Raw genomic sequence first — 15,600 nt, forward strand, 5'->3', positions numbered from 1 at the left:
TTGCAAATAAATTGGAATTTTTCGGTAATGTTGCCTTCCATGAACTTCTGACAGCAGGTCTGCATTGATGCACACCATGTATACATTACACGCAGAAAGGCATGCAGTTGTTGCTTGGGGAAAGTGCTGAATCTAAGCATTGTTCAATCACTGAAATTATTTTTGCCTGTTGTTTAACTGGGTTCAAAGCCTTTTCTGGGTCAGTTCTATATTAGAGGTGTTCTCAGATCTAACCAGCTTTTCCTGCCTTTTCTTGCAGAGTCGCTCAAAAATGGAGGATCCAGAGCAGTTGAAGCTGAAACAGAAGGCTAAAGAGGTACATTTTTGTTTTGTTTATCGTTCATTGACTAGGCATATGATCATGTGCACTTGACCTGTTCATTTTTTTTTAATGTTGTTGCACATATGTGGGATGATATTTGAATTACTGGTTACTTCACTTAACATGAGTGGAAAAACTTAGGTATTGCTACTATTTCTTGCCTTACCTTATATGGTACATTATGTTAAACAGATCTTGTACTTTAGATTCGTGGTGGTGGAAAACATTTATTGCCAAGCAATACAGAGGGGGGCAAACCCCCTAACATGGCACGAGGCCAACCTTAGGGGCTGCCCTTGCAGGGCAAAGGACAACCCTTGGAGGCCTATCCGCTTCAGGGCGTCGGTAATTATCCTGCTGTGGTCAGCAACAGCGGAGCTGGCCAGGAGAGTCTCAGTATGGATCTGCCATGGTTGGAGATGGAGGGTGTGGGAAGGCAGGACATGTGAGGAGGACGTGAAGAAAGTCTCCCGGTTTTTCGCAGAGCTTACAGGAAGAGAGGAATTGATCGGGGTAGCGGTCATGAAGGAGAATAGGGTAGGGAGCAGTTAGGGTTTTGAGTCGGCGCCAGTTGGAGGCCTGGGTTAAGGTTAGGGAGGGAGCCGGCGGTGCGTAAACGCGCCGGGTATCTCGGTAGTAGGTAAGAATATCTCTGAACCTAAGCAGATGCTCCTGGGATGGCGGAGGAGGTCCAACTCCGGCCCGGAAAGTGAGACCTTGGGTGAGGGAGTGGACCTCCTCGTTAGCTGGGAGGCCTGCATGTGCAGGGGTCCAGATAAGGGTTACTGGGTGGGTGGGGTGCCAGAAGCGTAGATATCGAGCCGTGGTGCGGGATATCAGCCCTTTGGCGAAATTGGGCAGGGTGGATTTTGAGTCTGAGATAATTTTGAGGGCAGAGGTGGAGATGAGACCGAGCGCAATGGCCGCACCCTCTGCAATTTCTGATGAGTCTGTGGTTACGGATCCTGATGCGATTAATTGGGCCTGATTATTAGCGACGGCGAGGACCATGCGGGAGCCCGACGAGTACGCTGCCGCGTCCATGTAGGCTACCTCGGAACTGTCGCCGTACAGCTTGTGCAGGGCTTTGGCGCGGGCTGCCCTGTGTTCTCCGTCGTGCTCGGGGTGCATGTTCTCAAGGATGGTGAAGGATGATGATGAGATGGGAGCCGAGTGTAGATCCGGAGGTAGGGAAACCCCCTTGGTAGGGTTGGTGATCGGGGCGATGCCTAGCTGACAGAGTAGAGTGCGGCCTGCCGTGGTACCCGACAGGCGGATAAGCTGTGCTGTTAGGGTGGCTTCTGCCAGCTCCTCAAATGTGTTGTGTGTACCGAGGTTGAGAGCCGGGCAGTAGAGTTGGTGGGGGGTAGGTGGAGGGCGACCTTCATGCAGCTCCTGAGGAGTGCGTTGATGCGGTCCCGCTCCTTCTGCTTTAGGGAGAGGTAGGGGAATGAGTACGCCGTGCGGCTCGTGATATAGGCTGGGGTGAGACGGAGAGTGTTCCGCTCTCGCAGACCCGCGCGCCGGTTCGCCACGCGCAGAATGAGACGGGTGCCTTGTTGGGCTTGGGTCTGGAGAGCTTGGATGTCGTTGCCATATGCACCATGGGAGTGAAGGACGAGGCCCAGGATGCGAATTTCGGAGACCAGGCAGCTTGTGTGGTAGAAGCATGTTTGTACAGCTCTCACGGAGCCATGAAATCATGGAAGCATATAAGCCAGAAATATATGGCATTGTTAACACCTGGCTCGGTTTGTATTTATCATAAACCAAGCAAGGCAGAACTTGTATTTATAGTACTTTTGAAGAATAATCAACTTTGGGGCCTTTGTAGCTCACCTATCATGACAGTGCTCATTGTGGTAGTCTGCTCTGCCTGTATAATGTCCTCAGCATTGAGCCTCACTAGGTGAGGCACTTAGGCATCTAATCTACTCCTCTTTACTGCGCCCTGCTGCCACCTATTGGTGATGATCCTTGAGATAAAGTTTCCATCATTACTTTTTCTTAACATGCACTGATCAGAAGTGCTGTGCCTTATTGTTAGGCAGCAGGCCACTGGTCGATGACTGCGAGTATGGCAGACATCCCATAGCATGCGTTTTGCAGACATTCCAAAAAGAGCCATGACTGTTGATTTGGGAAAATATGGTAAACTGTATGGGTGTCAAATTTCTTGTCTATTTTCCTAAAATGAGTCACGCTTTATGTTTTGCAAAATTTTAAAGCTGATTTTATTTTTTATTTTGAACAAGGAGGGGAGATTATTTTTATTTTTTATTTTTTTGTGGTATTCTGCTGAAAATCCTGAATAAACTAAAAATGGGCAGTTTATGTTTGCCGGTGGTGAAGTGTAGGCACTCATATTTAAAAAGTGCTGAATAACAGCAACTTCTAATGCCATTTGAAGAAAGGCCGTCGCGGTGGCTGGGTGGTTATGGCGCTCGCCTGCTGGCCCGAAAAGACGCGGGTTCAATCCCGGCCGCGGTGGTCGAATTTCAATGGAGACAAAATTCTAGAGGCCCGTGTACTGTACGATGTCAGTGCACGTTTAAGAACCCCAGGTGGTCGAAATTTCCGGAGCCCTTCACTACGGCGTCTCTCATAGCCTGAGTCGCTTTTGGACGTTAACCCCTGATAAACCAAACCAAGCCATTTGAAGAAAAGGAAAACCGATCCGATTTTTTTTCAGAACTCTGCTTGCTCGTTCACATTCATGTGGTCAGCACCAAAATAATGCTCTATCAGTTCACTTGTGCAAATTTACAGCATCTTTTAAGAGCCTCTGCACCATAGTCTCTCCTCACATGATGTTGCTGTGTGGAGATGTGCTTCTTGCTATGTGCGTGAGGTGCATGCTGTGATTTTGATTGCATGAAGATAGCCAACAGCTAGATAGACAGAAAAAAGGTTAGTACTGCACGAATTAGACACGACAGGAGAACAGGAACAAACACGACAACACAGGCTCAGACTTCCAACCAGACCAAGAGCTGAATTGTCTAAATTATAAGCCTTAATTGAAAAATGCATGGGACAGACAAACAGTCTCTGAATTAAACATGTCACGATTAGCAGTACATTCTTCCTCTGAGTGAGAACAACTGTACACACTACTAGACATACTTGCTGGTTATTCTTTTATATATGTGGACAATGCATATCCCAAACATGTGTGACTGTGCTCTTGGTGGCAGTAAGTCACTGCCTTATGAACCAGTGGCTTGCTCATTGTACTGTCGCAGTTACACAAAAATCAACTATGCCCCAGTATTAAATAAGCTGGAATGGCTACTCTGCTTCAGTTACCATGATCGAACTGTGAGATACGAGAACTTGCTTTGATATGGTCATATCTAGGTTCCTGGTTTTCTGCTGCTGTGACATCTTCTTTGTGTGCTTGCACACGTCATGTGCTAGCAGAAGCATTTGTTTGGAACGGCAGTTCACAACGATTATGCTCATGTCCTTAACTGAGTCAGAGAAAAATGTAAATGCTTAACTACGCAGTGGCGAGTGTTAAAATGAATGCCTGGCTGGTTCATCTGCTGCCCATTGTTATATATAAAGTAAAAGCTTCAAGGGATCGGAAAAATGTTGGAATTATCTGAAGTTCGAATTATTGAATGATTCCGAAAAAAAAAAAGAAATAAAACTGCCGAGAACCGCTTGCATCACGCTGAACATATTTGGTGAAAGACTGTGCAATGGTCACCAGCTTTTGAGATGAGAACAACACTGCAGTGACTATTTTTTGCATTTCCATCAATGCTTTACTACCTGTACACTGCCAGGAGTGTCAAAGCAGAACTGCTTCAAAATGTCGAGGGCCTTCCATGCATCCTTCACGGTGCAACGTAGCAGCGGTGGAGCCCCCTCACAAGCGGCTGTGTCCCTTGTGAGGAGGCTTCACCGCACAAAGAGTAAACAGCTCATGACGAGCACGCAGACTTCGCGCAATGGAAGAATGGCAGAGCCATGTGTACAGAAGCGAGGGAAACATGCAGCAGCGCCGATCAGCATCCGAAATGGCGCGTATCTGCGCTTGGCTGGCGGTCTGATGGGCGGGCAGTAGCTGCAGTTGTTGTGGGCTAGCACGAAGCTCAGAAAAGTGAAATCGAAACTAAGCTGTTGGTCTGTAACCGGAGACGGGGCCATCTGTTTTTCATCACGCCTGCCGTTGCGCGCACGTCGTAGGTGTGCATGGTACAAAGTTGCTCGTGCACCTATTGACATGCGCGGGCGACTCTGCATCATGCAATTTTGGTTAGAGAAGAGATCTTTTGACCGCTTGCCGTGTGGGTCATACCTGGATGCAGCTTTCCTTCAAGAGCCTGTTCAAATTAACCGATGCGATACCCGTAGCTTCCGAGTTTGGGAGTGTCTGACACCATGGACAACATGAGTGTTGGCCAGTACCGCGCTGCCAGTTTGAATTATCCGGATTTCCTAATTAATGAGGTGGAATTGATGAGCTTTTACTGTATTAACGTTAAATCTGATAAAAAGTGAGCCAAAAGGAAAAGACTCACTCTTTCAGTGTTACCCACGTTGTTATCAGGACGTGTTGTGTGCATCAGAGGAGGCATGTCATTTCTTTTGTTGATAATAAATCAAGGCAGTTTCTGACAGGGGAGCAAGAGAAATGGTCACTACGAAGTCATTTGTGCAATGTAACCGCTGTACAGTTGCAAAACATGCTGCTTACATTAATAATTTTGTCAGCATTGCTTTCACTTTTCGAGTCTGCAGGTGTAATCATAGCAGGAGCACTAATTAATACAATGAAAGCTCATTAATTTGAACTCAAAGGAGACCGGAAAATTGTTCAGACTGAGCGAAGTTCGCATTATCGAATGGGCTCTACAATGAGTGGTTATCGCACCCCGCTGCGCAGGTAGTACCCGGAGTAGTCACATCTAGACTCGTTATCGCGAGCTAGGCACTACTACACTTTTGTGGCAGGTATACTCTGACAATTAAATTCATCCGGTACTAGTGGCAAATGAAATAAATTGATCGACCAGTTATGTGCCAGAAAGAAGTACTGGAATGCATTCGCGTGAGCAGCAAGCTTTAGTGCTGGAATATATGGCACTATTTATGCTCGAAAACATGTTTATTTACGGGGAAGGGTTGTCAAAATTAAAAGTAATTGGCGAAGTGCGTTTGCTTGCATTTCTTCTGCTGAGACTCCATCAGCATCATCTGCAGCTTGCTCAAAGCTCCTGCGCAACGTAGAGTTCTCATTGACAGAGAAGTTGCGTGCTGCAACATCGAGCGCCGATGCTAGTTCATGTGCACTTGGTGGTGGCATAATCTCGTTGCCACCATTGGGCTCATCACTGTCGGCTGTTCTCACCGCACGTGAGCCCTGCGCCGTCTTCTGGGAGCATGCAGCCTCAATTATATTGGCGTCACTCAAGGGCTCCAATGTCTCCATGCTGCTGTCATGTAGCTCACACTCGCGGCACCAACAAAAGCCAGCATCGCCCAAACCGCCATACTACATTGTTTGCGCCACATGATCGCGACTCTGGCTAAACGAAAACCTGTAACGGCTCACGCCGAAGCATCAGCGGCGTAGGCGAGTGCTCCAGCGGCGAAAACCTGCTACGGCATGCATCAGAACGCGGGCTTCGTGAGCCTCGTGCATTCGGCTTTTTTTACTTTTCCATTGTTTTACATTTCTGGTAAATTTGGAGCGTGTTTTATTCGCTATGGGTTAACTTCTATCTGCGAGTAGCGGTGTTAGCCAGTGGCTCTTGGTTCGAATGAACCGTAACGGATGCCGACTTGTTCGAATTGTCGGGAGTTCCCCCCTATTGAAATACACAGGGCTGTACCGGAACCCGGGCGTCAGTTTGAATTAGCCGTAAGTTCGAATTAACCGAGTTTGAATTAACCAGCTTTTACTGTGTAGCAGCAGATCTGGATTGGCGTTTATCTCTCCTGTGGGAGCAGACAGGATCTGGTGTTCATTACAGGCACAGGGTAATGACACTAGTGTAAAAGGCACTACCGGGGGTTCTTTAACATATGCTGTTATTGCACAAAATGCCCAGTGTACTGTGCGATGACCGCGCACGTTAAAGAATTGCCAGGTGTGCAGCCCTTCACTATGGCGTCCCTCATAGCCCACGTGTCTTAGGAACGTTTAAACACTGGAATTCAATTCAGTTCGCACATGCTCTTGAATGCGCTCATGGATCTTGAGGACGTATATTACCACGATCACAAGTGCAGCTGTGCAAGTGTGAGCCTTGCATGTGCACATTTGCAAGCCCTGGCTGGTACAGTGTGTAGCTTTCCCCGCTGACAGTATTGAAGGTAGCCTAAAGGGTAATATGCCCCTTGAACTACTTGTGGAGGAGTTCAGCTCTATAGTTTTTATCGAGGAGCAGTAGATTTTTAAAAAGTAGCGTCGAACAACTGAGGCATTTAACCAGCATCTGCCAGGCAGTAGGGATGGGTTCAGTCTTCTTATTCATGCATGTGCCTGTTGCAACTCTGTAGTCTCACGACATACCAACCAGGATTTGTAAATATGCTGCACTTACAAGGTGGGTCTTCATTGCAGGGTGTGCAGTTCTGGTATGTTTTGAGTGCACTTTTGAATGTTGGGCACTGTGTCTGCTACACATCCAAAGGGATGCTTTTGATGACATCCGTGACCCTGGTATGTAGGCAGGGTTGATAAAAAAATTTTGTAATTTGTGTCTGTTGCCGTATTTACTCGTGTAACTTGTGCTCCCGCATAATTTGCGCACCCCTAATTTACTACCCGAGTGTATATAAAAAAAACAACTTCTACTCATATTTTACGCACCCTGCTATGCCAGACCGCCAGCACGCTCGAGGGTTCGCGCAAGGCAGGTTTGGGAAGATCGGTGCACCCGTGTCGTAAAGTGCAGCTGCGAAGGATGTGAGTGGCAAGGCGATGAATTGCACGCCGTTTACTTGGCTTGCTCACACTGGTGGTCACTTTCCTGGACGTACAGTTGCGAGGGTTAACTTTCGGTAACCTCCGGCACACGCCTGAATCCTCAACTGCTTAACCGTTTGTTGCTCAGTTTGCCGCCAGTCAGCCGAGCCTCACTTGAGGGCCCCATTTTATTGCCTTTTATCTCCATTTGCTTGAGATGTGCGCGCGCCATCATGTCATCCCATGGTGAACTACATAATGTGGGGCTGGGCAGGAGAGTTGCGTGTTTCATCAGTTTTTCAGGGGGCCAGTGAGGATGCGAGTTGTGGGGTCAACATACAGGCAGCAATATGCAGTGAATATTGTGCAGTATGACCTGTGAAGTGTTTTGTATGACGCGTTCACAAAATCTTCGCGTAATTTGCGTACCCTCTTTTTGAAGCCTTAATTTTTTTTAAAATAAGCTCGCAAATCAATTGAGTAAATATGTTCGTTGCCATACGTGACTCAACTGTACTTTTATTAGGTCTTGCCTTCCTTCAGACTTTGAGAAATTACACTTACACCAAGTTTGGCATTAAAAAAAAGCTTTTGTATTCTTAATGTCTAAAAATTTTTGAATGCATGCTGAAAACAGGAGGTTATCTGTCATTAAAGATGACCAAACACAGTGGAACAGTAGACAGGTGTACTTCATTTTTATTCTGGATAGAAATAATTGATTATCCCTTTGTTTTAATACTGAAATAAGGGCAAAAAATTTGAAGCCTTTTGAACATTGTGACATGCCGCCCTTTATTTTATGAGGCAGCTGCATTATATGGTATCCTGGGTTGGTGCTTTAAGATCTGCACTGCCAGAGTTTAGAACTTCTCTCCTCTGATTCAGTCTTTTGCTTACTTATCACCATGAGGTTTTATTTTGCATTGACTATTGTTGTTGAAGTGTCACTGATCTTGGCTTTCAGATGCAAAAAGCCGAAATGGAGGAGATGAGGCAAAGGGAAGCAAACATGACAGCCCTTTTGGCCATCGGACCACGGAAAAAGTTGAAGACTGAAAACAGTGGCAATTCAGGGGTGAGTTAGAGCTGCTAGTGTCTTGCACGTCTTTTTTGACAATCCAGAATCTTTAATGCTCAGGTATTCCTATTTTTTATGGTATGAGTGACACTCTTGCTTTCATCCAATTTTTAGGCTGGCCTTGGCGCCGGTTCAGGTCTCACCAACTCATTTTCAAAACTTCCAGTAAGTAAACTTTTCCTTTTTGCACAACCATTTTTGCGGTCATCTGGTAGAATGTAGTGACCAAGAAACGCAGTGGCATATCTTGTATAGTAGAAATGCATCTGTATGTACACCTAGTGCTGCTATATTAACTAAGGGCATTCTTTCTTAGGGAGCCAGCATGGCTGGTGTCAGTTTGGTTGCTGTTCTTTTACAAAGTGTAATGGACAGAACTAAGAAGAAATGCAGTAGAGCCTAGTAATCAAATTCAGTGTGTATAGTCTCGCACCATGGATGCTTATCTGCAGACATGCATGTCTGCTCCCACCGTCTTTGTGGGTTGCTGTTAAGTTTTTGTTTCTGCCTTGACAATTTGTGAGCATATTAGTCTGCTGTGTCACTTGGAGCTAAAGATTAGTGCTTACATCATCAGACTGCTAGAACAAGCATCCTGGATTGAAATGCTGGTGAGGTTTTGCCAAGAGCTAAAGTATTCACTTACATATGAAGTTGCTGAACAATTTTTCAGACCTGGCAGGACCCAAAAATTAGTCCAAATAATCAAACAATCTGAAAAATTTGAGAACTTCAAGAAACTGTTTTGCTGAGAAAAACCAATTTGAAAAATTGTAAATTTGCCATTTCTCGTGTTTCATTTGGAAGCGATAATATTAGCCAGAGTCATACTTTTCTCATTTCCGCACCGCACCTCACGTCACCAATACCACAATGTGTGACGCGGCTACGGGTCACCAATTCTGCGCTGCATTCTACATTCTAAACATGAATTACCCGAGTAGGAGTAAAAATTAATGGTGCTTTAGCTTTGGTTAAACCGAGTGAGAAGCGGTAGCTTCACGATCGTTTAGCCTGGAAAATACCAAAGAAACGCTCAACGAACAGCATAACAAGACTTTGCCAGGCTAAACCATTCTTAAGCTACTGCTTCTCACTCGGTTTAACCAAAGCTAAAGCACCGTTAATTTTTCCTAGGCGTGCCGGCACTCCTTCCGTCATGTACTCGGTTAAAGATGGCGTGACATCACGCCCTGTCATGTAAACATCACGTTTAAGTGCTTCAGCAAGCCCAAAGTCAATCACGTAACCAAAATTTGGCTGACCTTGACATCTGTGGCTTGACCTTGACCATTCGTCTGACCATTGACCATCCACCAGTTCTCCAAACTTATAAACTGAAGGTTTGACCTTGGCTGAGCCTTGAAGACCATCGGCAACACATGGCAATGTCAGCCCTAGATCTCTGGTAGTGAAGCTACCGCTGCAAAAGGGAGCTAGCGGTCCTTCAGTGCACACCCTTGGGCAGGATATGCTGCCCAAGCCCTCAGGTAGATTTACATCACTAAACACATGGAATGCTTAAGGTTTGCAACTTGAACCAATTCCTGCTTCAAAAATGCAAAATTTTATCATTTACAAAGATTTCTGCTGAGGTTTCAGTCTCCTCTATTTGCTAACCTCGAGACCTCTGGTGCCACGTTTAAAAGCCTCCTCCCATTGCTAACTTCATCAAGTCACTATGCTTTGCAGTGGGAATATTGTTCCGTCGCCAATAGTAAGCAATCCGTTTAGTTAGTGATCGAAATCTAGTCTGGGACTTGGGCAGAGTACCTTGCTCTTAAAAGGGTACGCACTAGAGGAAAACCTACTTCCTTTTTACTCCCATATAGGCCACACGTGTTTAGAGTGTAGTGCATCGTGCGAGGCAAGGACAGAGTCTGTTTCTTTGGGCAGCGCTACCACTGCTCATTATCCGCCAATTTCGCACTCAGGCTCACACTCGTCTTTGTAGAAAACCACGATGGGATTGAAGAGCCTGTCATTAAAGAGGCTCTGAACCATCTTGTGACGGGAGTACATAAACTCAATCACTACGTTGTGTTGACGTGGACACCTGGATCCAAATAATACACTTCTACATGCAACAGAGAACTCGCAATGTGCAGAAGTTGACGAGCCTTTCTGGTGACATTTTAATGCTTGCGCCCTCCTCCATTACATGCTCCTGCATATACTAGTTATGAGATGGCTGTTAGTTAGATTCTTTCAGACGTCATGCTGCTACCATGGCTGCGGCCAGTCAGCTGCGTCACTCCGGCGGGTCAGGAATATCTACCCCCCCCCCCCCCCTGGGATTTCCCACATGCTTTGGCAGTGGGGCCAGCAGAGAAGCACCAACCTTTCAGTATGCAAAAGTGGCAGAGGGAAAGGCACCGGCACTGAAATTCATATTTTGACAGATAACTCAGCTTCTACAAAACACATTTAAAAAATTCTCACTGGAGAATAATCATGGAGTGTATCCTTTAACATCCCAGGCATACCGCAGCTTTATTGAGAGCCCTTTCAGAACCTCTTTAACTCAATTAACAACACTGAGGAACAGAAACCGGCATGTCAATCCAAGCCAATTCATCCAGTTGTAAAAATCTAAGAAGGTGCCTTGCACAATGGCAAAGAGTCAGCTGGTTGTGTCAGCGGTGCTCACTTCCATCTGTGTTGGGTCAAAAAATCGAAACTTTTGGTCTCAAGGGTCCAGAATATTGGCTATGAATATGTACAGATTCCTATGAGGAATGTGACGATTCCTCAGTAAAGTTCGAATTATCGGAGTCCGAAAAATCGGTCATTAACATCTGTATTTTGCTGCAATAGTGATTGTTTATGCTGTGACAGATTACGCTGTTTCATCTGTAGCAAAGCCTTGTTCAGCAACAGCTGGTCATATTATGCTTTGTTGATTGCATTTCAGCTGGCTGCTTTGGCTAGAATAGCAGGTTAACCCACTTACCTTAATCTGTCTCACAGAATTTTAGTTCTTTAGCATGGCTGTTTTTGGTTGACTCCTTGCTGTTCTCTTCATGTTTTCAGATGCGGCCAAGAGTGAAACGAGTCAACTTGAAAGACATTTTGTTCCTCATGGAGCAAGAGCGTGACAGCATACACAGTACGCTGCTCTACAAGTCCTATCTCAAATAGAAAATGGCACACATGCAATTGCACCTCGAACACACAAGTGGCTTCCCCCCCTCCTTCCCTTGCCCCTCCAGAAATCACGAGCTCTCACTGAGCTGAGTGCACACTTCTAAAATTTTTCACCCACTGCCTGCCCGAATGTGTTGACTTGCGCCAGCCATGTCTTGATTGCCGCCCAGTTTGCAGTACAATTTGTTAGGTCATGCATTGTTCTTTTCTCTTGTTGCTGAGGCCTGGGTGAATCTGTGCAAAGAAAAATGGGAAGAGCACAGAAATGAGCTGCGTTTCAAAAATGCCACCACCTGTTATCTTTCATGAAAGGTTTCTTTCTGCAGCTTTTTTTATTTTGCATAGATAACTCTCAAAGGAGTTATTAACCATGCATGATGGTTGTTTAGATCTAGCACTTGCTGCTTGTAATCTGAACGAAGTCTGTTAAATGTCCTTATTTTTTTGCCTTTATTGAGTGAAAAAGTTGCCATGAGTGAACAGTGCTCATGGGGGTTTTTGTCAGTGTAGTATAGTATTTTAGTTTTTTGGTATAGTAAAAGTTCTTGTTGTGGTCCTCATCATTTTGTGAGCTATTTGATAGTTTTGTGCAGCTGTGAATTGCTTACTTGTGTGAACTCTTGAGACTGTAGCAGAAAGCAAAAAACGAGATGAGGAGCACATTGGTAGCTGCATTTAAAAAATGATTCTACTTGTTGTCTGATAAAAAGGACACAATTATACACTGCTTTTTATTCTGCACAGGCAAGAGCAGAAGAGAATAATTTTTTACACCTTATGCTTCTTGTTTGCATTCTTCTTTATTCTGCATGTGTAAAAGTAGACAGTTGAAAGGAGTTTGATAGCACACATGATTTTGCAAATAATGTGAATGCCAGGTTTTTGTTATGTAAAAGCCTCTGATGGTGATGACGATGATGATCACCTTTTTGTCTATCCAATTGCCAAAAATGTGTATAAGGTGACATTTAGTTGTGTATGTATTATCAAGGTTGCAGAGCTGGTAACAAGGAGAAAAGAAATGAATGAGCATACTTTTGTTATTTTGTTTGTATGCAGTGACATGGCAAGCTCAAGAAATTTAGTGCTAGAATGTGCCTGTAAAAAAAAAAAAATTTAATGGCAGAGTGCTCCTGTCTACTTATAGAACTGTGAACTTGTTTTATTTTTTCCTTCTCCTTCCTTTTCCTGTCCCAACAGATTGTACATATGTTTATATTGAAAATAGTAATGTCTTTATATGTGAAAACCTTTCGTTTTTACAATGTAATGATGTATAGGTTATCCTTTGTGTTCCACAGGAGTCTTTTGTGCTGTCATAACTTCTGTGATAAGACATGCAAATTTTTTGTGCATGGAGAAAAGAAAAAAAAATGAGGCTTTGCAAAATTGTTGGTTGTTGGAAGGTTTTGAAGACTGATGCAACCGTAAACTCCATGCAGGCGAAGTGGTATGTTGATTGTACTGTGCCCTTCCTTTTTCATACTTTTAATTTTTTTGTGGCCAATTTACCGCCACCTTGTCTCTTGTTTAATTTTCTATTGGGTGCTGTTCGGAAGCACTCGTCAGTGTCTTCTGCAGGTAGGACTGGCCATGTCAAGCTTTCCCCCATCTACAACTAAGCTGCATTGAATACTGCTTGTAAATATCATTATTACGCTCTGACAAACACATAACGTGCACTGTGTATGTAAGTATGCCACAAGCATAAGGCTTTTGTTTTAGTTCACAAACACGTCATGTTAACCTTTGATACCAGATAGTTAGCTTATATTTCATAGTTGCTTGTAAATTAAGAAGAAATAACCTTATGTATGCACATGTTTCAAGAGATATTTAATAAGATTTTATTGTTGAAGGGATATGATCCTTGAAGGAATTTGTAATTACTGTGTGTTTTTGAAGTGTAATGTAACTGCAATGGGACTTTTTTATGCTAAAGTCGTTCCTGCATAAAGACTGAGCATGGTACATTTAGCCTCATGACTGCTTTCTTGAGCGTGATGTGTGAAGGTGCGTGTGCACCACTATGTATGCCTGATGTTCAGCTCTGACTGAAGTGCCCACCTGTGCCTTTTCTTTTTTTTCCATTTTAATTTTAGACAGACTGCTGTAGCTTAGGCAAGAGTTTGTCTTGTAGGCTTCCATTTTGTACATTTGCATCAACCGCACAGTGGTTTCAGGGCCGTGTGGGTGTGCAATAACTGAAAATTGTGGTGCACAGTGTAGAAACAGTGCTTTGGCATAAAACTCCTGTTGTGCATTTAGGGCGACATTTGTGGGACTTCTGAAATGTTGCTCCTACACAGCATTTCTTAGAATGCTATAGCACAGCACTCTGTGTAATTGTTGCTAATGGTGCAAATGCTTGAGAACTGTTGCAGAAGTAACAGTAGTAGTACAGCCATAACAGGTATTTCAAGTTCTTTATTTACCTCTGGTGTTGGGCACTTTCTTATTTTATCCATTTTATGTCATACTGTTAGCTTATATGTTGATCTAAAACTATTTGCCAGATGCGAGTTAAAATTTCTTGTGTCTAGTATTCAAAGAGTCTATTGCTGCGCTGCACGCGACCACACTTATTCTTCCATATTTGGACACTAACATTGATGGGAATAGCAAAGTGGGCGAGTTGGTAATGTAAATTTAGCATAAAAATAGTGAAAAAGATGGCAGATTAGAGGAAGAAAGCAAAATGCAAGCGCTGGACTTTATTGAAACTGTGGACTACGCAAGCGTCATCACACACTAAAAATTTCTGCTAAAGGCCTGACCTCGCACATATGTCTGCTTTGTTGCTGCAGAAGGTTGCTGCTTACTACGCCAATTGATGTTTGTTACTACAGAACAGCACTGTGTTGTCGAAAAAAAAAAAGTTATGCACTCGCAGTTTTTACTGCAGTGTGAGGCCAACACGATAAGGGAAGGGCCCCAAGAGAGTGGGATCTGGTAAATTTTGCACTGCACGTACAGGGTCAATCACATTTAGAAAGAACACGGCTTCGCGTTGCCATGTACCTGCGGAGTGCCATTGCATCTAACCCGTTAATGAATCAATGCAGAGTGGCACACGAGAAGAGGGTCCTTGACACAATGCTTTGTGCCATTTTCCCCTTTACATGGGTGTGCTACTGGCTTGGTTGCAACAGTGCTCCACGTATGCACAGCTTTGCAGAGCCATGTTCACTCTCAGTGTGATTGACCGTGTATGTGGTTCTTAAGAGCGTTAGCTCTTAATACTTACATTTCTCAAGGACGCGTCCGTCTGAAATGGTCAAATTTGCCAAAACATTTGCCACGTGACCACACTATATGACATAGCATCGATACCAGCACTTTCGATCTGTTATATATGTACGTCTATAGCGGCCATCGAAGTGGAACCCCCCACCCCCCGGGGGCCACCATTTGCATAAGATTTGAGGCCACCTGTTTGACGCACAATGTTCAAAGTGACGTCAAATGCCTTGGCATGTTCCCGAGGATAAAATTACTAATTGAGATGAAGCCCAAAATATGTGTGGGATTCGCTCCGACGATCTTTCCGTCCCCCAAACCGTGCATTCAAAGGACCTTCAGATGGCCATTACGGCCGAACCATTTGCCGCCGGGAGTTCCAGATTGTGTAAAATGATTCATTGTGTGTTGATGCACACGCTTATAATATTTGTTAACTGATATAACGAGGAGATATACCGGAGTGAAGGTGGCTGTAAATTGCAATAGTGCAAAATCCATGAGGTAGATGGCGCAGCTTGTGTCTTCGAAGGGATGTTCCTGGAAACGAAATGTCTGCGTATGTGTGGGTTTGGTTTTCTCCACCTTTTCTGAGCACACCGATGTAAACACTTGAAGCTCCCATTGTTAACGCTCTTAAGTCGAACACAGAGGCAGTGTTGGCAGAGAGTTTTTTTTGTTGCCCGTCGCATCCATTTTACGGGCCAATCCGCCTTTTTTCGCGACTGCGCATGTGCCTATCCCCTGGCGGCGGTGTCGCGAAACATATTGGAAGGGTCGCTCGCTCCACTCGAGACCGGTCGTGGAAGTGTAAACAAACCGGCTTCCTACGCGGGGTGCGTTGCTGCAGCCGTCGGGCTTTCAGCGCGACGCATTTGGCGATAC

General features: G+C 44.7%; 1 protein-coding gene across 6 annotated transcripts in view; it reads left to right on the forward strand.

Moving 5' to 3' along the window:
- LOC144113727 (transcription initiation factor TFIID subunit 4B-like) overlaps nucleotides 1-13,451 on the forward strand; it is a 121,383-nt gene extending 107,932 nt beyond the window's left edge. For all 6 annotated transcript variants that reach the window (XM_077647008.1, XM_077647009.1, XM_077647012.1 and 3 more), the window contains 4 exons: nucleotides 260-316; nucleotides 8,215-8,325; nucleotides 8,443-8,493; nucleotides 11,362-13,451. In XM_077647008.1, coding sequence (XP_077503134.1) covers nucleotides 260-316; nucleotides 8,215-8,325; nucleotides 8,443-8,493; nucleotides 11,362-11,469 — 327 coding nt within the window. In that variant the 3' untranslated portion in view covers nucleotides 11,470-13,451. The remainder of the gene's footprint in view (nucleotides 1-259; nucleotides 317-8,214; nucleotides 8,326-8,442; nucleotides 8,494-11,361) is intronic.
- The last annotated feature ends 2,149 nt before the right edge of the window (nucleotides 13,452-15,600 follow it).

The sequence above is a fragment of the Amblyomma americanum genome, chromosome 1 (genome assembly GCF_052857255.1).
Source record: "Amblyomma americanum isolate KBUSLIRL-KWMA chromosome 1, ASM5285725v1, whole genome shotgun sequence".
In the NCBI taxonomy this organism is placed as follows: Eukaryota; Metazoa; Arthropoda; class Arachnida; order Ixodida; family Ixodidae; genus Amblyomma; species Amblyomma americanum.